Here is a 25,474-nt window from a genome sequence, read left to right as displayed (position 1 = left end):
ACCCTTTAGTGTTGATGGGATTCTAGAATTTCTATAAAGTGGTGCAAGAACAAAAGAGAAAGAATAAGCGTATTGGTTATCACCAAACAGTTCATTGTCCAGACTGTTAAGGTTCACAGAGCTAGTGTGCCCTTTAATCTTTGCATGGTTTTTTATTTTAATTCTGTTGTGATTTTGTCAGTCTCTTATGTTAGATTCAATTATAACAAGAAATATCTAAATTTATTCTTCATATTGGTAAAGTTTTTTTTTCTTTTGTAGACTCAGAAGCCTCGAAAATTTGACTGTGAACTTCCAGACATAACATTAAAAGATTTACAGTTTCTCCAATCATTTTGTCCTTCAGAAGTGCAGCCATTCCTCAGGTAAAGGCCATAAGCATTTTTAGTTTATTAGATCTTTCTTTTTTTTTTACATTTTTTTTTTTTATTTTTTGAGACAGGGTCTCTTTGTAGCTTTTGGTTCCTGTCCTAGAACTAGCTCTTGTAGACCAGGCTGGCCTCGAACTCACAGAGATCCGCCTGCCTCTGCCTCCCAAGTGCTGGGATTAAAGGCGTGCGCCACCACCACCCGGCTAGTTTATTAGATCTTGAAGTGGTAAAAGTTATTTGTTTTCTTTTGGCTCTCCTGACTTGGCATACATGTATCTTTAGGGCACAGGCTTCTTCCAGCTAACCCATCCTTGCTTAAGTACTGGTCATGCTGTTGTATTGTTTTTGAAAGAATGAAATTGTTTATAGTTCTTATAAGAAACTGAAAATTCAGTGTAGTTTATTTGCGTTCTTTTCCAGGGTTCCCTTACTTTGTGACTTTGAACCTCTACACCAGCATGTACTTGCCCTACATAATTTGGTAAAAGCAGCACAAAGTTTGGATGAAATGTCACAGACCATTACAGATCTGCTGAATGAACAAAAGGCAAATGAGTTTTAAATAATTTTATTAATATAAGATGTTTGCTTATTACAGATCTTTAGAAGTCTCATTCTGTGTTCCAGGTGTCCGCAAGTCAAGCATCCCCACAGTCAGCTGCTTCTCCAAGGATAGAAAGTACAACGACTACCTCACCAAAAACTCCTCCTCCACTAACTGTTCAGGATCCCTTATATCCAGCAGTGTGTCCCTTAGAAGAATTATCTCCAGACAGCATTGATGCTCATACATTTGACTTTGAAACCATCTCCCATCCAAATGCAGAACAAACAATTCACCAAGCTTCGTTAGACTTGGATTCATTAGCAGAAAGTCCTGAGTCTGATTTTATGTCTGCTGTGAATGAGTTTGTGATTGAAGAAAACTTATCATCTCCAAACCCTATAAGTGATCCACAAAGTCCTGAAATGATGGTGGAGTCACTTTATTCATCAGTCATCAATGCCATAGATAGTAGGCGCTTGCAGGACACGAGTGCACATGGAAAAGAGGGACTGGGAGAGCGTGCTGCTCTGCATGTCCAGCTGGAGAAATGCAAAGTTGCTGCCCAAGACTCTCATGTCGGTATACAAACCATCAAGGAAGATCTGTGCCATCTCAGAACATTCGTACAAAAAGAACAGTGTGATTTATCAAATTCTTTAAAATGTATAGCAATAGAAATAAGAAACATTATTGAAAAAGTCAAATGCTCCCTAGAAATAACTCTAAAGGAAAAACATCAGAAAGAACTCCAGTCTTTAAAAAGTGAGTATGAATGTAAACTTGATGCTCTAGTAAAAGACAGTGAAGAAAATGCAAATAAAATTAAAAAATTGAAAGGAGATTTAATATCCCTTGAGGAAGTTTTACAAAGTAAAGACAGCGAATTTGCATTGATTAAACATGAAAAGGATGCTGTCGTCTTCTTGCAGCGTGAAAAGGACCAGAAGTTGGTAGAAATGGAAAATATTATGCGTACTCAAAATTGTGAAATTGAAGAATTAAAGCAGTCACGAGAGATGGCGTTAGAAGACCTGAAAAAGCTACATGTTGAAAATGATAAGAAAATAGAGTCACTGAAAGCTGAATTTCAGTGCTTAGAGCAAAGCCACCTAAAGGAATTAGAGGACACAATGCATGTCAGACACACACATGAGTTTGAGAAAGTTATGACAGACTATAAAGTGTCGTTGGAGAGATTGAAAAAGGAAAATCAACAAAGAATTGACCAGATACTAGAATCTCATGCCTCAACTCTCCAGGAAAAAGAACAACAGTTGCAGGAATTGAAACTCAAGGTTTCTGATTTGTCAGACATGAGGTGTAAATTGGAGGTCGAACTTGCATTAAAGGAAGCAGAAACCGATGAGATAAAGATCTTGTTGGAAGAGAGCAGAACTCAGCAAAAGGAAACTTTGAAGACTCTCCTTGAGCAAGAGACAGAAAACTTGAGGACAGAAATAAGTAAACTAAACCAAAAGATTCATGAAAATAATGAGAATTATCAGGTGGGCTTAGCAGAATTAAGAGCTTTAATGACAATTGAAAAAGATCAGTGCATTTCCGAATTAATTAGTAGACACGAAGAAGAATCTAACGTACTTAAGGCTGAATTAGACAGTGTAACATCATTGCATCATCAAGCATTTGAAATAGAAAAAAACTTGAAAGAACAAATAGTTGAACTGCAGAGTAAATTGAACTCAGAACTGAGTGCACTTGAAAGACAAAAAGATGAAAAACTAAGCCGACAAGAAGAGAAGTATGAGGCTCTCATCCAGAACCTAGAAAAAGACAAGGAAAAGTTGGTCATGAGCCATGAACACGACAAAGAACAGTTAATTCAGAGGCTTAATTACGAAAAAGACGAAGCTATTCAAACTGCACTAAATGAATTTAAGTTGGAGAGAGAACTTGTTGAGAAAGCATTATTAGAAAAAGTTAAACATCTTGAGAATCAAATAGCCAAAAGGTAAGTGTTAAGCTTAGTGTGTGATTATTATGGATGACTCAAATGTATGTTTTAATCATATTGCATTGATATATTCATTTGCTGTAGCTAGAGGAACTGAGGTATTTTTACAAAGTAAAGACTTAGAATATTGTTTATTATAACTGTGAAAATGACATTGCATAAATCTACTATTGCTAGAGCTCGGTATGATAGCTTGTGCCTGTAATCCAAGTACTTTGGAAGGCCAAGGCATGAGGATTGCTATGAGCCCAATCGTGGGACACAGAGTGAACTTGTCCTAGGCCATACCTTGTCTTGAGGAGTAAACAAGCCACAAAATAGATCAATTATTCAAAATTTCTTTTAGGTTTGTTGCTTTTACTAAATTCTTCAGTTGAAATTTTGTTCTCTTCCCGTGTTGGTATGAGAGTTTAAGTTTCCTGTGCCTGTGGTTTAGCTGAGGCTAAATCAGATGGGAATATGCACAGTGTTCCTCACTATTCGTTTCTTGATACCACAGTTTCATTGTTTTCTCTGGTTGGAAAGATATTTGTAAATTCCAGACTTAAGGGTTTTTTTCATTATATTTCATTATTGCCATCTGTTAATATTTTTTAACTACCACAGATTGGTTTAGAAACATTGTAATCGAATTTTGCCCATTTTGTAGAGTACCGTTGGTGTATCATTTAGTACTGTCATTAGTCTCAAATTGAATATTTTAAAGGGTTATGTGTAATACATATGTGTATGCTTGTGTGTATATGTGTTTGTTTTTAATTCCCACCTCTTGCGTCACCACTTTTAAACACTCTTAATTATCTTCCTGCAATATAATGCTAATTTTAAAATAGCTTTTTGTATTTTTAAGAGATGAGAGGATTTAATAGAGAAATAAGCATTGTGGGGGATGGTTAGAGTACTATGGGAGACAAAAGTTAAAACAGTTTAATTACTATGGAAAAGCTCAGGACCAGAACTGATAATAACACGATAATATTATATTAAGGAATTATTGCAGTAGGCAAAATAAATTGTCACCGTAGAAGTGAGCTTAGTTCTAAGTACAGCATGGACTGGTTCAAGGTTATTCTAGGTACTAGGGTCAGGATCAGTAGATGGAGCCTTATAAAGAGAAAGCAATCAAACAAAAGGAAATTTAGCAAAACTGACCTGCCAAGATTCTGGCAAGCTAGAGTGATAAGAAACCAAGGTAGGAGATTAAGAATTTGATCCAGTATTCAGAGATATCAGATTACGGGAGTGGAGAATTCTCTCCAAACTTGTTGCCACAACTGAGCAGTGCAAGCTGGACAAGAGCAGTTGTCAAGGTTGGAGTCTAAAGGGCCTAGAAGAGACTGACTAATGTTTCGTGAGTCTGCATCAAGCAAGCTCTAAGTGAAATGTCATGAAGATACACTCTGATGCCCTCATCATACAGACAAGCTATGGCAGCACTCAGGAATCTCTTAAAGCATCACATGTTGGCTTTATCTGCAGCATAAATTAATAGTTTTCAGTTACTTGTGAGAGAACTGGCTACAACCACTTTTGGAGAATAGGACTATGTCTTTCTCCTGTCTTCCACACCATGCGGGTATTCTTTTATCGCTATACTTGAAGCTCTTCAAGGGATTTTGGGAAATGCACAATCTCTCTCCTGAAGTTTACATGAGATTGCAAAAGGAGCAGCAGAAGAGAGCAGTCTGACATTGTGCCCTTTTAGACTCAGTTCTCAGGTGTACGTACTTCTTTACCCATACTGTACGCACAAATAGTGACACTTCAGTATCATTTGTTTCACGTGATGCAACTTCTGTCCCACATATGCCTGAGATTTTCTTATCCTCTCTCTTTTCAAAGGTAAGACTAAAATTGAAGTTATTTTGTCTTTCCTCAATGGAACATCTGTTCTTTTCTGTTACAATCACTGAAATTCTGTAAGATAAGTTGAAAAGAATTCAGGGTAACCACCATTATCATACTTCTTCATAAATTGGGGGAATGAAAGTGGTTAAAAAATAAATGCCTTAATGTGGATAGACTTAATTACTAGGTAATTTCTGTAATTACCCTTGCAACTCTAAATATTTATTTGGAGCTTTCTTCTATTACCCACTCCAGTCATTATCTAATTCTTCACCTGACAGGCATGACTGACATCTTTGTGTGTGTACATGGTGGGATTTCCATCTTCAGAGATACATTCATGGTCATTTTCCATAAAGTGCCACTATTCCCACCCCTCATCCTTTCAGTACTGAGAATTGAATTAAAGCTAGAAGATATCAGGCAGCCGTTATTATACTGAACTAGCCCCAACTTTCACAAATTTCTTGTCACTAGCTTTTTTAATTGGGTGCGTAAGAGGACTATGGTTTCATTGCACAGTCCAGGTTATCCTTGAACTCAGAACCCCACCTTAGCTTCTTTTGTGCTTAACACAGTCCTGTACCACTATAAATAGCCTTGTTGCCAAATTTAATCTAGATCTCTTAAGTCTACTGTCTGAAAATTCTTTCACCCACCCTTAATGAATCATAGTTCCGTACTCCTTCCCTTGTTTTCTTTCTGTGACTTCAGATGCTCTGCATGATTCTACAGCCTTTCCTTTGGGAACGTCACCCTTCCCGCCTGCTCTGCTGCCCGTCAGTGTGGCTTTGCTGCTTCACCTGTGCTTTTGAAGGGTGTCAGCATTTAGGCAGAATCATTAGGATATTTATAATAATTAGGATATTATAAATTCAGGTGTAGAAAAAACAAAATAAATGCTGCTATGTATAATCCTCTTAATGAGTTAAGACAGCATAGTAGTTTGAATAAAGAATGATTCCCACAGTCTTGGACATTTGAACACTTGGTGCCCAGTTTGTATCGCTATTTGGGGGCCTTGCTGGAGGAAGTACATCACTGGGAGCTAGTTTTGAGATTAAAAGCCTTGTGCTTTTCCAGCTAATCCTGCATCATGCTTGTGATTGAGAATGAGCTTTCAACTTTGCCTGCTGTTTGCTGCCACAGCTTCCCTCCAATCATGAAAGACTTAGCCTCCCAAGCAAAAGGAAAATACTCCCAAACTCTAGGGTCTTAATTATTATCCTGTAGTATCCAGTATATTGCTATGCGTCCTTCATCACGAGTGAAGAAACAGTGATTTGTATCTGCTACAAATAGTGGGGTAGCTGCTAGCTCAGGTGGATGACTTACTGGTCTAAAGTCTTAACTTTTTTTTTTTGAAGACCTCTTTGTGTGTATGGGTATTGTGCCTGCATGCATGTCTGTGCCACATATGTGCCTATTGTGTCTTTACATGCTAAAAGAAGCTGTTATATCCCCTGGAACTGGAATTACAGAGGGTTTCTCTCCTGCCCGGTGGGTCCTAGTAACTGAAGTAGGTTCCTCTGTAAGAGCTGCAAGTACTCCGAGCCAAAGAGCTATCATCTCTCCAGCCCAGTGCCAGGGTTTTTTGTTCTTTGGGTTTTTTGTTGTTGCTTTTGTATGTATGAGTGTTTTGGTTGCATGCATAAATATGTACCACATGTGTGACTGATGCCTACAGAGTTCAGAAGATCCCTTGGGACTGGAGTTAAAGGTGGTTATAAACTGCCATGTGGGTGCAGGGAATCAAAGCAGAATCCTCTACAGGAGCAGAGTGGTAAGTGCTCTTACTACTAAGCCAGCTTTCCAACCCCGCAGCACATAGTCTCAATACATAATGTCTTCCTGATGAGTCACGGTAGGCTCAGGATGACCTGTGGTACAGTATCCTCTCAGATGTCTAAGGAAGGCAGAGTAGTCGATTGCTGGCCCAGGTCTTGTTATTCAGTGGAAAATATAATTTTCTAGAGCTAATTAGATTCCCAAATACCCAATTTAAACTTTATATTGTTTTGTTTTTTTCTATTTTAGTAAGTCTTTATCCAGCCTGTTTTGTGGGCTGACACAAACTGACCACTGGGAAAGATTGTCTAGGATATGTCTTCTGATATCTGCTTTGGATCTGCTGCTGAAGAAGAGTCATATTTTGTCTCCATGATTTGCCTTTAATTGTTCTCTGCCACTGCAGAATCCAGTTATTTTCATTAAATACATTTCATTTCAGCTCTTATCTAACCTCGACAGCCTGTGACCCACAGAGAGTCAGTCCTTTAGTCCTAGGTTTTTTGAATAATTGGGTGAATATTCCCTTAAACATTCTTAGGGTGTACTTAAGAAATGCTCTCTGATGCCTTCCAGTAGAGGCAGGATTTTTTTTTTCAGACATTTTTTATTCAGTCCCCTCTTTACCTAAGAAATCTTTACTTGACCCTGAACATATGTATATACTTATACAAATGAAAAACATACTACTAATAATAGGTCAGATTTATTTTAAAACCTTTCTTGATATAAATAGGATTTTACCGTGGCTAATCTAGCAGTATATTTTGATTGAAATATAACATTATTTAATACACACTTAGTAGTCTTCCCATAATTTTGCATGTCCTTTGTTATGAAATTAAAATGCAGTAAGTGTTAATTTTCATTGGTTTCATTGTGGAACATGAAACTGCCAGAGAGCCACACACACACATACACACACACACATACACACATGCGCGCGCGCACATCAATGTCTTGTACATTGAAAAGAAATCCTGTGTGATTTTGCAAGCACCATGAACACTAGTTCACTAATTTATACAAATGTTGACATGTTGTAAAATGAAGCTGGCAGTACATATCCAAAATATTTGTATAAGTATTTTAATGTAAGGTGCATTTATTATTATATTTTGATTAGTTGTCAAAGAACTTTATAAATATTTTTCGTTTCAAGGCACAGATATTTTTTTTTAATTGTATGTGCATTGGTGTTTTATCTGCTTCTTGTCTGTGTGAGGGTGTCAGATCCCCTGGAGCTGTAGTTACAGCTGTGAACTGGTGTGTGGGTGCTGGAAATTGAACCCAGATCCTCTGGAAGAGCAGTCAGTGTTCTTAACTGCTGAGCTATTTTTCCAGACCCAGCTAGAATTTTGCATACTTAAGGAAGAATTAATTCTTACTGTGTTAATAAAAAAAAAATATCTTCCTCTTCTCACCATTATAATGAAGGGTAAGATGTCAGACGTATAGTTCTGAAGTAGTTTTTAATTTGTTATGGTGTCTGGACTTCCATCAATACAAGTAGCAGATGAAAAAGACATGTTATCATCTTAAGAAAATAACCTATAATTTTATGTTGAGGTCTTTGATCCATTTGGACTTGAGTTTTGTGCATGGTGATAGATATGGGTCTATTTGCATTCCTCTACATGTTGATATCCATTTCGCCAGCACCATTTGTTAAATATGCTTTCTTTTTTCCATTTGATATTTTTTGCTTCTTTGTCAAAAGTCAGGTGTTCATAGGTGTGTGGATTAATATCTGGGTCTTCGATTCGGTTGCATTGGTCCTCCTGTCTTTTTTTTTTTTTTTTTTTTTTTGCCAATACCAGGCTGTTTTCAGTACTTTAGCTCTGTAGTAGAGTTTGAGGTCAGGAATTGTGCTGCCTCCAGAAGTAGTTCCTTTATTGTACAGGATTCTTTTGGCTATCCTGGGTTTTTTGTTTGTTTGTTTGTTGTTGTTTTTCCATATGAAATTGAGTATGGAATGCCTGATCTGGTGTTCCACTTTGTCATTTCAGACTCATATCTAAGCTGAGTCTGATTGAGCTTAAACAGACCACGTAAGCTTAAGGATGGCAGCCAATTCGTGTTGGATTCTCAGTGCCTCCTTCTATCACCACTGCCACCCCTTTCCCAGAAGGCAGTTGGCTGCGCCGAAGCAAGCCAGTGGTGGTGTGGAAAAGCAAAGCAGTTACTGTTTCACTACTGTGTTAGTTAATTCATCTCAGGCCTTAGGGTAAAATAAAATAAAATTACGTACCTGATAACCATGTAAAATCATATCCAGTAAAAACTCATTGTAGAATATCTTTTGGCACAGGATGTGCTTTTTCTTCTGAGATGGCTGGAGATGATGTCTTTTTGGTAGAATGTTTATCTAGTTGGAATAAAGCCCTGGGTTCAATTCCCACCACTCAGGAGGTGGAAGCAAAAAGAAGGCCAAGGTCACCCTCAACAGCAGACATAAAGTAGAGGCCAGCCACTGTAAAACATCAGTTTACATCCCAGGATTATTATTGGTTGTTCTCTGTATCTTAGGCCTTTTTTAGTTTTCATTGTGCGGTACACTCGTGCTAATCACAGGGAGTAAGTGTGGTGGCTGTATGTGCTTGCTTGACTAGAACCATCTCTTCTAGCTGTGCCCTCTCAGCCCAGCATTTATCCTGAAACAGTGCACCTGGCAATACAAAGATAAAAAACATAGAATGATAAGTATTTGCCCCTGTGCATACATGTCCCCAGTGGCACAATCCTTATTCTTAATAATACAAACCTCTTTTTTAGACTTATTTGCTATGTTCTGTTCTTTTATCATGGTATCATTCAGAAGGCATTTTGTTACAGTAAAATTTGAACATATCACTCTTTCAGCTCATTCTATACAGTCTGTCTTTGATTATCTAACGTGGCCAGTTCCCCTCTGGCTCTAGGGATAATTCTTCAGCTACTGTATTAGCTCTGCCCGTGCCTGGTTATCCATTGTTACAGTCCTGAGACTTATATTCTGCTTTCTCATTAACATTTCCTGTGTGCATCCCTGCTAACTGCATTCTAGCTATGTCAAAGCTTTAACTTTCACAGTTCCGTTTCTTTCAACTCAAAGGAGAAATAGAAATAAAATCCTTTACCTTTAATTGGTTGTGTTACATTAATTAGAAAATTCCAACCTTTCTGCACTAAGCCACAAATCAGACATCTCCAAGTGTGTGTGTGTGGAAGATTTGCCTGAGCGTTGAGATTTGAGTTAGTTTTCTCTATAAATAAAAGATTCCCAGTGATTTTTTTCTACATTATTTCAGTTCTTATAATATTAGTTGTACATTGCTACCATTATTATAATAGACAACTATTTAGGAGTGAGCAAACTAAAAACTCTTGTTATAAATGCATCTCTATTCCAAAAAAAAAAATCCAGTGTCTTAAAATCAAACAAAGACACACTGAAAATTAATTTTCTAATAATAACACAATAGCCTTTATTTTGTTGTAGCATTTTTAAAGAATTACATAGAGAGGTATTGAGAAAGTCTGGTCGTGCAGACCAGGCTAACTTGATACTGTGCGAAACCCAGGCTTGGGTAAACTTTACTAAAACTTGATGCTGGGATTATAGATATGAACTACCATGCCTGGCTTGTCTCAACAGCTTTGAAGAATTTTAGGAATCTTTTTTTGTTTGTTTGTTTATTTTATTTTTTTTAGTTGTTGCAAAAAAAATTTCCCATTTCCCTCCCCCTCCTCACACACATCGCCCCTCCCCCCACTCCCCTCCCCCTCCCCTCCACTCCATTCCACCTCCCTCTGGAGACTGAAGAGCAGTCCAGATTCCCTGCCCTGCAGGAAGTCCAAGGTTCTCCCACTTCTATCCAGGACCAGGAAGGTGAGCATCCAAACAGGCTAGGCTCCCACAAAGCCAGTTCATGTATTAGGATCGAAACCTAGTGCCATTGTCCTTGGCTTCTCATCAGCCTTCATTGTCCGTCACGCTCAGAAAGTCCCCTTTCATCCCATGCTTATTCAGTCCCAGTCCCGCTGGTCTTGGTGAGCTCCCAATAGATCAGTTCCATTGTCACAGTGGGTGGTGCACCCCTCGTGGTCCTGACTTCCTTGCTCATGTTCTCCCTCCTTCTGCTCCTCATTTGGATCTTAAGAGCACAGTCCGGTACTCCAGTTTGGGTCTCTGTCTCTATCTCGATCCATCGCCAGATGAAGGTTCTAAGGTGATATGCAAGATATTCATCAGTATGGCTATAGGATAGGGTCATTTCAGGTTCCCTCTCCTCAGTTGCTCAAGGTACTAGCTGGGGACATCTCCCTGGACACCTGCGAGCTCCTCTAGAGACAAGTCTCTTGCCAACCCTAAGATGGCTCCCTTAATTAGGCTATATATTTCTCTGCTCCCGTGTCCACCCTTCCTTTATCTCAGCCATCCCATTCCCCCAAGCTCCCCACCATTCTCCCCTTCTCACGTTTCTCACCCCATTTCTCTGCTCCCGTGTCCACCCTTAATTATCTCAGCCATCCCATTCCCCCAAGCTCCCCACCATTCTCCCCTTCTCACGTTTCTCACCCCATTTCCCCTTAGCCCCATGCCACCTCATCCCCAAGTTCCCAGGTTTTGCCCTGGAATCTTGTCTACTTCCCATATCCAGGCGGATGACTATATGTTTTTCTTTGGGTTCACCTTCTTATTTAGCTTTTCTAGGATCACAACTTATATGCTCAATGTCCTTTATTTATGGCTATAAACCAATTATGAGTGAGTACATCCCATGTTCATCTTTTTGGGACTGGGATACCTCACTCAGGAAAATAAAGACTCAACATACTCAAACCTATGGGACACTATGAAAGCAGTGCTAAGAGGAAAGTTCATAGCACTAAGTGCCCACTTAAAACGGAGAAAGCACACATTGGAGACTTAACTGCCCACCTGAAAGCTCTAGAAAAAAAAAAAGAAGCAGACTCACCTAGGAGGAGTAGAAGACTGGAAATAATCAAACTAAGGGCTGAAATCAACAAAATAGAAACACAGAAAACAATCCAAAGAATCAATGAAACAAAAAGCTGGTTCCTGGAGAAAATCAACAAGATTGATAAACCCCTATCCAAACTAATCAAACGGCGGAGAGAGAATACACAAATTAACAAGATCAGAAATGAAAAGGGAGACATAACCACAGACACAGAGGAAATTCAGAAAATCATTAGATCTTACTACAAAAGCCTATATGCCACAAAATTGGAAAATGTTAAAGAAATGGACACCTTTTTTGATAAGTACCATATACCAAAGTTAGACCAGGACCAGGTGAACAATCTAAATAGACCTGTTAGTCGCGAAGAATTAGAAGTTGTTATAAAAAACCTCCCTACCAAAAAAAGCCCAGGTCCAGATGGTTTCAATGCAGAATTCTACCAGAACTTCCAAGAAGACCTAATACCTATACTCCTTAATGTATTTCACAATATAGAAACAGAAAAGTCATTGCCGAATTTTAGGTATCTTTTAAAGGTTGGAAGCAAATTAAGATTTAAGATTAGTAACCAAGGTGTAATCATTTACTTAGGATTGCTTTTGTTTACTTGCCCATTCTTATCTCTGCTGCCTTGTCAGCAACTCCTAAAAGATGAGCAAATTTTGAATGAAACAAGTCAGTTCAGAATTACATACATTTCCTTTGTATCAAAATAAGCCAAAAATCTATGTTATGGAAAGTAAAACTTTCCATCTAAAGTCAGCTGGTATGTGCTTCCTCTTCAGTTTTAGGGGTAGAAAAGCTGAATCTTAAAGTGCCAGAGAAGAACATTGGTTTCATAGATGCCTGTGGAAGCCCTGATAACACCATAGGGCCACGTTCCTTGCTGTCATCAGCCATGTTACTTAACATGCCTATACTTCATAGTTCATAGTTTACTTTTCAGTCCTAAGGACAGGATTCACATGGAAATACATTTCCCATTATCATGGGTTTCTGGGAAGTAAATAGCCTAAGTATAATATTTGATAGATTGTGATTATGTTTGTAATTGTTTTTAAAAATTCTCTTTTCAATTTTTAAGTTCTGCTCTTGAATCAGCCAGAGAAGATTCTTCAAGCTTAGTTGCTGAACTTCAAGAGAAGCTTCAGGAAGAAAAAGCTAAGTTTCTAGAACAGCTTGAAGAACAAGAAAAAAGAAAGAATGAAGAAATGCAGAATGTCCGGACATCTTTGATTGCTGAACAACAGGTGTGTTTCAGAGTTGAGGAAGCAGGATAGAAGCCAGCCAAGCTAGTTCTCTGTGAAGCTGAGGAGGGTTCTTAGATGTTAGTTTGTTTCCATTACTTGGTTTTCTTAATTTTTGTTTGATCTTCTTAATAATAAAAGCATTTATTTAAAAGGAAAACTTAACAGTGATTTGTCACATGACTGTAGCTAGCAGACTATGTAAGAATTTTCAACTCAGGCTGACATGGAATCTCTGCTTTTGAGCATGTGAACTTAGAGCTTCTTTGGCACAACTCATTCTACATGTAATTGACTAGGCTCTTTCTCTGCAAATTCTCACTGTGTTCTTTCATAAGCACATACTCAAAAAATATAAATAAAATAAAAGAGCATACTGGATTTCAAATTCCCATAATGGATTAGGGGCTGAATTAACTGATTTAACTGAATCAGTTTAATTGATTTAACTGAAAAAATGTGAAGCTAACAACTATCTGAATTATCCTAAGTTAAAAATTGTGTTTTAAAAAAATACTAGAGATGACTTCTAAGATATCTAACAATTTCAAATAAAGGCTAATTGGTTCTTAATCTCACTACTCCTTTTTATGTAAATTTGCTTATTATAAATTTTGATTATCATCTTAATCCATTTCATATTACAGAAATAGAAAGTTTTCAAGATGGTTAATATGCTTTTATATGTATTAATTTTCTACATATTAACAAATTTAATAGTACTAAGCTACATTTTTTTAATTTTTATTTTTGGTTTTTTTTCAGACAGGGTTTCTCTGTGTCACAACCCTGGCTGTCCTTGAATTCACTCTGTAGCCACACTGGCCTCAAACTCACAAAGATCTGCCTGCCTCTGCCTCCCAAGTTAATGCCTCCTGCCCCTAAACTATTAATTATTAATATTTCCTTTTTAGAGGTTTTTCCGTGTCTTCCTTACCTGAAATCATAATTTAGTTTGTTCTTTACTAATAGATATTGTCTAAAACTATCAGTTAAATCTCTGTGTTGCCATTAATGGATTTCTAAGAGTGTGAGGCAAGGAGGTCTGCTACGCTGACAAAAGGTTAGGGTGGGTCATTCTCTCATGTGTCTTCTATTTTAGGAAGATTTTAATGAACTCTTATAAACAACTTTAGCCTCTTTTGTAAATGAAACTGTAATTAAAATTGCCAGTTATAAGAGCCCTCTATGCAATTGGGTATGTGAACATCTTTGCAGTGAGAAATGGTGAAACCTTGGGATTAATAAGTCTCTTTACTGTACGGGTCCAGAGGCCATCACAAAAGTAAGACCGAAAGAGAATTACATGCTAGTGTGGTAATCATGAGTTAGCCAAAGATCAAAGATATCAGAAAAAGGAAAATTACCCAAAGAAAAAGTCATGTATGCAACAGCACTCTTTAAATTGTGCATCCTTTTACTATTTTCCCTAAAATGTCAAGCATTTGCTAATACCTTTCTTCTAATAGTACAGGCAAAATGAGAAAATAAAATTTGTTTTCAAGATACTAAGTCTGAACCAAGAAAATATAACCTTTATTGGAATACATACCACTAGCTTTGTTGTGTGACTGCATAATATATCTCAGAAAAGAGTACCTGCAACCTTTTTTCATAGCATTGGCTGCTAAGTGTGTGCAGATGATTGACTCTTACTGTTGTTTCAGACCAATTTTAACACTGTTTTAACAAGAGAGAAAATGAGGAAAGAAAACATAATAAATGATCTCAGTGATAAATTAAAAAGTACAATGCAGCAACAAGAGCGTGATAAAGGTTAGTGGTGTTTTATAATATGATTTTAAAAATTTTTTGTAAAGCACTTATTTATTATTAAGTAATACTTCTTTAACTTGGGGTCTTAGATTTGATAGAGTCCCTTTCTGAAGACCGAGCTCGTTTGCTTGAAGAGAAGAAGAAGCTTGAAGAGGAAGTGAGCAAATTGCGCACCAGCGGTTTCCTTCCCTCGGCCTCTGCAGCTGCTGAGCCAGAGCTCTATGGGGCCTGTGCACCTGAGCTGCCTGGGGAGACAGAGAGAGCAGCCACGGAGATAGCTGATGAAGGAAGGGTGGACTCAGCGATGGAGACAAGCATGATGTCTGTCCAGTAAGCAGCTCTGTCTTCCACTGTGTTCATCACGGCCACACTGGGCCTGAGCCTGCTGTCACAGGCGGCTAATCTCAGCCTTGAAGGATGCCGAGGCAGGCAGATCACAGGGGAAAGCTCCATGTTCAAGGCCACAGTACACAGTTTAGTTGAGGCTCTGTTTTAAAACTACAGAACAAGCAAACAAAAAAGGAAATATTCTCTAATATTTTTTTGTTTTGTGATAATGGAGTTTCTTTGTTTAAAAGCTCTGGCTTTGCAAACCAGGCTGACCTTGAACTCAGAGATCCACCTGCCTCTTTACCTTACTAATTGTTCTCAGCCCGTGTAAAAGTGTGATTTTAAAAAGGACAAAGTAAAAGACACTAAGAGAATGTTGAAATTAGAAGTCATAAATGATACAAATTAGTCCAGAGTGGAAACAACCTGCAGGGGGAAATAAACCTAACTATATTCTATATACAGGAGAGGCAGTTAAAACAATGTAGAAAGCTCAGTGTAAGGCCAGGCACATGAGAGCATTTATCTAGTATTCCCAGTGTGATGGTGGTGGCATGGGGGACAGAGACTGGCAGATCTCGAGCTCATTGGCCAGCAGAATTATTGAACTCCAGGGTCAATGAGAAAAGTCAAAAAATGGTAGCAAGCCCTCTCAACGAAGACTCCAATGCTGACCTGTGGTCTTCATACATACGCGCACACACACACATGCATAGACCACACATACACACCCAAAATAAGGTACAGTCACCATAATATTTGCAGAGAGCTATATTGCATCATATACATTTCTTTGGAAATGAATTGAGTGAGATAAAAACGTATTTAATATCTGGGAAAGTATGGATTTTTGAAGAAATTCTCTATATAAAAAGGTATGCAAAGTTTTGCTTATTATTTTAGGAAGTATCTGAGTTTACATACAGATTAATAGCTATTCTGATCTATATGGGTTACTTTTGAAAAATTTAGTACAAGTTCTTATTCTACTAAAGTTATCTGAATTGGTAGTAGTATTTAAGTTTCTAGATTTTTTTTATTTTTTGAGACTGGGTTACTTCAGACTGTCCTGGCACTGTGTAAACCAAGCTGACCTTGAACTCACAGAAATTCACCTATTTGCCTCCTGCGTTACCACACCTGGCTAAACTTCTAAAATTCTGTTTGATTGTCTGATTCAAAGTTTTAAAGTTCTTAAACTTTATTAACAAATATCCTCCCACTTTCAGAGAAAACACGCTATCCGAAGAGAAGCAGAGGATCATGCTTCTAGAGCGGGTGAGCAGACGTTCTGTGCAGTGCTTGTCTAATATGACGACAAGTACAAAATAAAAAGACTCAAATGTTTTTCTTTCTGAGACCAGTACATTTTGAGGTGCTGTATGAATTAAATATTTTGTTATTGTCTTTTGTCATTTGTTCTCCATTACCAGTTAGCAATTGGGTCAGGGAATGTCATCTATAGAGTCAGAAAAGAGCATACATTTTATTAATGACAGCCCAGGAATCAACAGTGATTAACCAATAGATTAAGAATTTCATTACATTTGCTTTTTAAAAAAGATTTTCTTTTTTGAGATGAGCAAGAATATAAGAAAATTAATAAATATTCAAGTAATAAAGTTTTTAATAAATATTAATTAAAGCAAAGAAGACAAGTTGGCAGTAAGGGAATTCCTGTTGCAAACAAAATTGTATATACAAACTCACAGAAACACATAGACATGAATACATAAATAAAAAGATAAAAATTGGACAGTTTTTATGAATCAAAAGTACTTTGAAAAGAGCACGAACTCTTCCATGACTAGTTTCATTCTTGGCATCATAAAGTTTCTTACCAGTGCCTTCATTCTTTACAAGCTTAGATGCGTGACAGTAACCCAAGGTCAGGCCGTCTCATCTTATTCAAATGATTCAGCCATCTTTCCTTTTTGTTTAGCTTAGAATCACACAGCATGTAGTAATACACTGTAATGCAGGCTCCACCTCTGAACTAGAGAATCTTTTCTGATAAGTGCAGATATTATTGTGTGTTTAAAATTCCACAGCTAATGACAAAATTTTGAAAACTTGAGAAAGCAAGTCTTGGGACAGTGTAGCCAGTGTTGTCATTCTCATAAAGTGATTAGTGATGAGAACAGTTAAAGTCTCTGGACATACATACACACAGTGTAAAGATGAGAACCTTGCTAGCTGTTCCGGTTAAACCATGGCTCTCTCTTGCTCTCTCTCCCTGCAGACGTTGCAGCTGAAAGAAGAAGAAAACAAGCGGTTAAATCAGAGGCTGGTAAGAGTCTCTGGTTCTGTCTTTTTCAAAACTGTTCAGTTTCTATCTTTTTAAATGTATTTATTTATTATGTATACAGTGTTCTGCCTGCCTGTATGCCCACGGGTCTGAAGAGGGCACCAGATCTTATTACAGATGGTTGTGAGTCACCATGTAGTTGCTGGGAATTGAACTCAGGGCCTCTGGAAGAGCAGCCAGTGCTCTTGACCTTTGAGCCATCTCTCCAGCCCTCAGTTTCTATAAAGTTATAGACATCTTCCACCAATTTTTAAAACACACTTAAACAGGAAGGGAGCATATGTGCCACCATGGCTTGAGTACAGAAATCAGAGGACAACTTCACAAAATACGTTCTGTGACCATTGGGCTTGGGGATTGAACTCAGGTCATCAGGCTTATTTTACTTTATTTTACATCAATCATATTACATCAATCATATTTTACTTTATTTCTCCCTAAATCAGATTGTGTTCCTTGCACTTAAAACAATTTTTTATACATATCACAATACATACATGGTTGTACAAGGTTAACTTTTAGAAGTTGGTTCTCTCCTTCCACCATGGTCCCAAGGCTTATGCTACAAGCGCTTTTACCAATTAACCATTTCTACTGGCCCCTGCAATTGATTATTTTAATAGGTAACAGTGAGCCGACTGTAGTGACACATACCATTAATTCCAGCACTCAGAAGGCAGAGGGAGGCAAATCTCTGAGTCATGGGCCAGCCTAGTTTACATAGAAAGTGTCCCTTCTCCTGGGGCTATAAAGAAAGAAGCTGTCTCAGAAACAATTAACTATCCATGTAATCCCTGTGCTCGGGAGGCAGTTGTATCTCTGTGAGTTCCAGGACAGCTAGGGCTACACAGAGAATCTCTGTGATATGTCAAGAAACAAAAGTAAATGTAGTAGTGAAGCATATCCTCTCTTTTCCTTTGTTTTTGAGACAGCATCTCTTTCTAGTTGCATGCAGTGCATAGTCCTAGCTCCAGAGTTTAGTAATTCCAGCAAGACTTTTTACCACCATTGAAAGCCTCTCTTTTTTTTTTCTTTTGTCAATATACAAACAACAAAAATTAGATGTTCTATACCTATAGACTACAAATTAAGGCTTTAAAAATATTATCCAATACATTTTTTAATATAGTGTCCCCAAGGGAAAATAAGCCCCATTTGGCTGAGATTTTACTAATATTTTGTTGTTTTGTTTTCATAGAACAATAGGGTTTAAGAACCATTTTTAAGCTGCTTTGTTCTAGCATGTAGGATAGTAGTAACAAGAGAAACAGATACTCCCACATGAGCTAGCACATGCATCCATACCTGGTTTCTAGAGAAGTGTGCTTTCCCACTATCTTCACACAGAAGTATTTATATGTTGTTCTCCACACTTAGAGCCTTATTTATAGAGTGAACCTGTGTAAGACTGAACTTCACTGGTAGAATATATGTCATTTTTCTGGTTAATTTTATCAAATCTCTGCAAGATGTGAGGCCTTCCTAGTCAGTGAACTTCCTCGTTCTCTAAGCTCTGCTCTGTACCAGATAGTATTTGGAAGGGAATGAATGAAGTTGGTACACCAAGTTTAGATTTCATTGTTGACTTATTCCTGAATGTAAATATTACTTAAGTGTGGTCTTTTCAGCTTGAATGTTTCTGGGGAGTGTGTTATTTTAGATGTGTGCAGCTCATGCGTGATTCCTTCTTTTGTCCCAGATGTCTCAGAGCATGTCCTCAGTGTCTTCAAGGCATTCTGAAAAAATAGCCATTCGAGAGTAAGTATTTAATTTTTATTTTGTGAGTTTTGAATCAAATTATTAGTTAGTGAAGACGTTGTCATCACAGTGATCATTTAGACCATGCTGAGTGCCTTGTGTCAAAGCTCATTGGAAAACAAGGGTTTTCACAATTATCCTGGAGCCCTGCGCATTGTGTTCTGGGTCATTAACGTTGTGTCATTGGCATAAAATGCTTGCAGCATTTCTTGTACTGGCTAATACCTGAGCTGCCTTCTGCTCTGAAAAAAACTTCCTTAGTCCTCGTTTGACATTATAGCTTATCTGGTACAAATTAATCTAACCTGTTGAAGTAGTTGTTTCTCCTGTGGGTTGTCTGGCAGGAGCTTCAGAGTAATAAAGAAAAGCAGCATAGCTGCTCGTGAAGCCTGGCCTGTTGTTCAGAATTGCTGAACTTTTAAACATTTATTTGGTTTTTTTACAAGGTAGCCCAGGCTGGTCTGACCCACACACACCATCTTCTTGAATTGTTTCCTCAGATGTTAGGATGAAAGGAGTGGATCCTAGGGCCCAGCTTCTGAATTAAATGTTTGTGAAGACCTTGATTGTACTTACAATAGATTTTTGTTGTTAATTGGTTTGAGATTTTTTGTTTGTTTGTTTACTTTTTTATGGTTCTTAGATATCTGTTCTGGCCCTGGCATCTGTTTTATCTTCTGTTAGTGATGAAATGTCAGGATGGCTCTCTGTACTTAACTAGCTGTGAATCAAATCATTGCTATTTGGAAGATGAGATGAGCTTAATATAACTGGCTCAGAAGCTTAATATTTAAGCTTTTGCAGTTCACTCAAACAGTGCTTACCCCATCGTTGCAGCAGTATTTCAGACTCTTCTTACAATATGCTTATGTCATCGCCTGTCGCCTTAGTGCTGAGAAAGTGAAGACCAGAGATAGTTGCCTGCAAGTCAAAGGCCAGCCTGGATCACATAGCAAGAGCCTGTCTCAAAAATAGGAAAGAGGGGACTGGAGAGATGGCTCAACCATAAAGGGCTATGCTCACAACAAGAAAAGAGAAGGAGAGAAAGCTTAACTGATTTGTCAGGTAGAGAACCTAACACATAAGATTACCCTGACAACTAAAATCTGAGGCTCTCTCTAGAACCCATTAATATTTTGAGCACAATTTGACAGGTAGACACTAGTAAGTGCATGTAAGCAGTTGCAACTTCATTTTCATAGGTTCTTTAAGGTTTATACTGAGGCTTTCTGAGACCTACCTGAACACATGGACTTAATTCAGTTGCTTTTTCTTTTAGAATAAAGAGTGTCAGGCTGTTTTCTTTGTATAAAATGAAAGATTACGGAGGGAAACTTATCCCGTGGCTAAATATTTCTCCTACCTGATAAAAATGTGGTCGTTTTTTCTCTTTTTTAATTAGATAATGAAAATTTTATTAAGAAAATTTTTGGTTTTTAAAAGTTTCTGGCTGTTGATTTGAACATCTGTACAATTAAATGCAAGGGACTTATGGGGGCCTTCAAGTCATCCCAATGGGTGTACATCACAGGATGCGTGTGAAGGTTAGGGAACAGTCTGCAGATTTCTCCCACCATTGGGTTCTAGTAACTGAGCTCAGGACATCAAATCTGTGAAAAGATTCCTTTGCCCATTGTGACAGCTTCCCACCCTCTCCAATCTCTTCTATTTTATTGTACAGTATTTGTGTATGCATCCTATCTACTTTAAATTATCTCTAGATTGCTTGTAACACCTAATGCAAATGCAGTACTAATAGCTTTAACCTGTACCACTTAGTGTATTGACAAAGGGAGGTTGTGTGAGCATCTCCGTGGTCAGCAGACACTGACCTCTTTCCATAGCAGTTACACCTGGACAGCTGAATCCGGTGGATATAGAACCCACAGATTCAGAGCCAGCTGGATACTATGAAGTTTGCATCACATGTGATAAACTCTCTCTAGGACAGTAACCTTCCTCTCCTTAGTTTTCAGGTGGGAGATTTGGTTCTCATCATCCTAGATGAACGGCATGACAATTATGTGTTGTTTACTGTTAGTCCTACTTTGTATTTTCTGCATTCAGAGTCTCTTCCTGCCCTGGACCTCAAACCAGGTGAGGGAGGTAAGTGTCACATACAGTTCTTGAGTGGAGGATATATATAGTCTCATGTTGTGTATTATATACACAAAGTAAGTCATTTGGAGGAAATATTGTTCACTTTTTGTTACAAAATCTACATTAGTTACATAAGTTTTATGGACTTAATAAATCTAAAATTTATTGTAGTGCTCTCCAGCGGATCAACTGATCAAATGGTATACATATTCAAACATGATATAAGTGAGAATTCTCATGTTCATTCTGTTGACAATTAGCATATGGTTAATTTAATTTGTTTCCTATGTATATTTCTAAACATGTAAATCTGGAAATGTGCACAGCTACTATAATTCTGAAAGAAAGGGCTTGCCTCCTCATTAGGTGTCCTGTACTGTCCACCATTCTTGGTCTCTCTGCACAGGAAGTCCACTTCAGGATTTAATTTGGTTTTTCATTATTAATTGCTTACTGAATCCCAATTGTTTTGACATTGCTGTGCTAGGCACTGTGGTTGCAGGTTCCCATCCACACTGAAGGACAGAAATCTGTTTTCACTTGGACGCTAGAATTGTATTACCACTTTGAGAAGTAGAGGTCATCATAATAGTTCCTTCAGTAGGTGGCAGTGTCGAGTTAATTATTTGCTCATGATATCCACCTAGTTTGCCAGTGTTCCTTGAGGGGAGTATCACTTTTTGAGGGAGTAGCACCCATATATTTGCATGTTGGAAAGTGCAGCAGATTGTTTTTTCAGTAAATAAAAAAGTTAGTTTTAGTAATTTCAATGCTTTTTAGAGTATTGAATGTTCTTGAGAACACCATTACTATTTTGATTCTGCAGTTCTTTTTTTCCCATGAACTTTGAAGAGTAAATTAACAATTTATTCACTAGCTTCAGGTACATCTCGACGACCCTGGGTCCTTGGAAAAGTAATGGAAAAGGAATATTGTCAAGCCAAAAAGGTAAAAACTATATAGTTTATAGCTTTTAACTATAGTTATACCCTGTCATTATACCCTATAACCTAGGGATATTATTGTATGGAAATAGTTACTAGTATTTTGAGATTTTTTGCTAAGTTTAATTAGAGCTTGAGTTTTATTAAATTTAGTTTAAGCCAGAAATCTTGTAGGTATTGCTATTGTGTTTAGGTAGAAGAGATAGATTACAAACATTCCATTCACCTACAAAGCAGAACAGCTAGTGTAACTCATGTTGAAAGCACATTGCATAACTGCAAGCAAAAGTGAATTCTGTGTATAGAGTTAGTCTTTACTCATTGCTGTATGCTACCCCATTGGTGAAAGCTGCTCTCAGGGTTGGAGGTTAAACTGAAATTAACAAGCCAGGATTGGTAGTACACTGTAATCATATCAATTAAGAAGCCATGGCAGAGACAGAAGGATCAATAGTTTTAAGCCATTCCGGGTTATGAATATATATGCCTCTAATCCTAACCTTTGGGAGTCTGCAAATTTGAAGCGAGTCTAATCAGCATAGTGAATGCAGGGCATCAAGGGTATATAGTAAGACTGCATTAGAGAGAGGAGGAGTTACAGCACCCCCACCCTCCATGCCAATATTAGTTACCCAGGATATTCTCACTTGGTCAAGAGCGTTATCCTTTGTAGTCTGTAGTAAAGATTCTACTTTAGGCCCCTCCCCAATATTCTAGCAGTAAGCAGTGCGGTTGAAGGGGACTTGTATAAGTTAATTTAGTCAATGATTTCATTTTTTTCTTTCCCTCCTAGGCACAAAACAGATTTAAAGTTCCTTTGGGGACAAAGTTTTACAGGGTGAAAGCTGTGTCATGGAATAAGAAAGTATAGCCACAGAAGAAATCTACATCTGATACCATTTTCTGATTTGTCCTCCAGTGCTAATAAATCACTCAACTGGCCATCCTGTTTTTACAAAAGTCAACACAACAGTATACTTCATTGGTGATCTGCACATTTAAGTGGATACATCTTAAGAACAATAAATTCATCAAAATTCTTGGCTGAATCGAAATGGTTTTGTTTTGTTTCCACACAAATAACTAGAAATGCGGACCAAACTAGTTAATTTCTTCAAGGGCGGAGCCTGCACTGTGGCTTCTGACTAGCCTCGTTAATTGCCTGCTAATAAACATTAGCTGAATAGATACCAGTGTTGTTGTTACCAGCATCTGTTCTCTTGTGAACTCAAGAGTCCTTTCACTCTTTAACGCATACTTTATAAAATGTATAAATCCTTCCAAACTATTTAAAGAGGAGTGTTACTGCATGCAGATAATCATAATTTTGAGTTTGCCTCAGAAGACTGCTAACGCAAATTCTTTAATTTTTTAAAATGCCCTTTGATGTTTCAAAAAATAAATAACAGTGTAATTTGACTGACTTTAAGATCAGCCATAAATGATGAGCAATCTTCAGAAGCACTCTCCAGACAGCCCATCGTTCTTCTGGGGAAGGAGAGTCTGCACCGCTGAGATTTTCAAATGCAGGACTCAAACGTCTCAGCATCTTAGAACTGTTTCAAATAATCATATTGATGAACTCATAAAGATATTCATTGTACATTAACATATAGAGGTCATTTAAATAACAAAATACTGTATTGTAAAGGACCTGTACAATTTTAAGACAATAAAGAATTGAAAGTGTAAATGTGTGTGCCTTTTGAAGGTTACGTTTCTAATCTATTTGTGTGATTGCTGGGAAGGGTAAAAAATGTCTGTATCAAAGAGAAACATGTTAATTATAAAAATATTGTTTGTATCATATGTAACAGTGAAGTGGTGCTCTCTGGAAGGGAACCCTGTAAAGTCGGGCTTTAGAAGCTGGCACCGCGCTAAGTGTGCTGAAGCAGCTGGTTGATTAGAGAGAATGTCTTCAGGGTTATTGCTAGAGAGCAGTAAGAAATTCTTTTTCAGAAATATTTAATTTCTTCATAAAAATAAGTTGAATATTTTTATAAGTATGTAATCTAATAGAACGAAAATAGAATAAACATAGTGTATAGAATACTGAATTTGACAACATTACTGAATAAATGAACAAATGATTTCATACGTTTCTATTCAATCCTTCGATGACATCTTTATGGAGTAACTACAAGTATATCAGAAATGACTGTATTTTTTTTTAACAATTGTGTTTGTGTCTGAGTCTCAGGCCTTTTTACTTAATGCTCTTCAGATTTAATATATGGTATTATGCTGTAGAATTATTGGAATCATTGCTGTAACACACTAAATTTCTCCTTAATACTGATCTTAATGTTAGTTGTGGTTGTTGATTATTTTTGTTATATGGTGCATTCACATTCATCTTGTCAGTGTTCACACATCTCATAATAAAATGAAAGCTGAGATAATTTTGTTAGAAGAGAAACAAAACATTCCCAAGAAGCTAAATTCATTGAGTCTTAGTTTTGTACAATTCGAAGCAATATGAGCTTTGGAACCAGAATGCATAACTTTCAGTCTCATATGACTTCCATAAACTTACTCCTCATTTGTGCCATGTTTAAAACAGGGTAATGGAACCTACATAATGTAGTTTGCACTTTTAATGCAAATTATAAATATTAGTGATTTAAGCAGTTTTAGGAATGTTCAATACTCAACAAATGTTAACTAATATAAAAGTTTCTTTATACGGACAGTACTGTCATGTGGCAAAAGAAATGTAGCTTTGGTGGGGCCAGATTCAGTTCCAGCATCTCAGGAGGCTGAGGTTGGAGTGCTTGAGCAAAAGGAAGAGCCCATATAAAGAGCAGGTGGGAAAAAGCTTTTTACCATAAACTTTTTGGTTTTCCCAGACAGGCTTTCTCTGTGAAACCCTGGCTGTCCAGGAGCTTGGCTTTGTAGATAAGGATGTCAGATAGTGTTGGCACGTGCCTTTAATCCCAGTACTTGGAAGGAAGAAAGAGGCAGACAGATCCCTGAGTTCAAGACCAACTTGTCAACATAGCCAGAGATTCACAGAGAAAAATGCATGTTATATGTAACAGCAATTTGTAATAATAAAAGGACTATATTTGACTGACTCATGCCTATAAATCAAGCATCTCAAACATCTGAAGAGGATCCAAAATTTAAAGCCAACCTGCGCTCTAAGACTCTGTCTCTGAGAAAAATAAACGCAGTGTACAGAACTCTTACAGTTGTACTGTTTTGAAATAGTGAATAAGGTATCTGAGATGCTTCATCCAGCGACTGATGAAAACATGCAAACTCACAGCCAAAAATTAGGATGAACCCAGTGAATCCTGCAGAAGGGGGGAAGGATTGTAGGAGTCAGAGGGGTCAAGGACAACACAAAGCCCACAGTATTAACTAACCTTGGCTTACAGGGGATCACAGACTGAACCAACAACCTGCAGTCTGTGGAGCCTGCAGGGGAATTGCCTAGACCCTTTGCATATATGTTAGAGTTGAGTGCTTTGGTCTTCTTATGGGACTCCTAACAGTGGGAGCAGGGGCTG

The 25,474-nt window shown here is 37.6% G+C and overlaps 1 protein-coding gene across 3 annotated transcripts in view; it reads left to right on the top strand.

Annotated features, from left to right (window-relative positions):
- Window positions 1–25,030, top strand: part of Rb1cc1 (RB1 inducible coiled-coil 1) — a 66,920-nt gene extending 41,890 nt beyond the window's left edge. For 2 of the 3 annotated variants that reach the window (XM_041656758.1, XM_041656759.1), the window contains 12 exons: window positions 262–365; window positions 792–918; window positions 999–2,887; window positions 12,581–12,746; window positions 14,411–14,519; window positions 14,609–14,849; window positions 16,079–16,127; window positions 17,092–17,139; window positions 18,857–18,915; window positions 20,885–21,021; window positions 21,893–21,963; window positions 22,753–25,030. In XM_041656758.1, the coding sequence (XP_041512692.1) occupies window positions 262–365; window positions 792–918; window positions 999–2,887; window positions 12,581–12,746; window positions 14,411–14,519; window positions 14,609–14,849; window positions 16,079–16,127; window positions 17,092–17,139; window positions 18,857–18,915; window positions 20,885–21,021; window positions 21,893–21,963; window positions 22,753–22,830 (3,078 nt within the window). In that variant the 3' untranslated portion in view covers window positions 22,831–25,030. The remainder of the gene's footprint in view (window positions 1–261; window positions 366–791; window positions 919–998; window positions 2,888–12,580; window positions 12,747–14,410; window positions 14,520–14,608; window positions 14,850–16,078; window positions 16,128–17,091; window positions 17,140–18,856; window positions 18,916–20,884; window positions 21,022–21,892; window positions 21,964–22,752) is intronic. The other variant, XM_041656760.1, reaches the window with a different exon arrangement.
- The last annotated feature ends 444 nt before the right edge of the window (window positions 25,031–25,474 follow it).

This window comes from Microtus oregoni, unplaced genomic scaffold (assembly GCF_018167655.1).
Source record: "Microtus oregoni isolate MIOR12 unplaced genomic scaffold, Mior012 000008F_ref0000371, whole genome shotgun sequence".
NCBI classification, from domain to species: Eukaryota; Metazoa; Chordata; class Mammalia; order Rodentia; family Cricetidae; genus Microtus; species Microtus oregoni.
The sequence above is the reverse complement of the archived record's forward strand: the minus strand, read 5'-3'. Positions and strand labels throughout refer to the sequence as shown.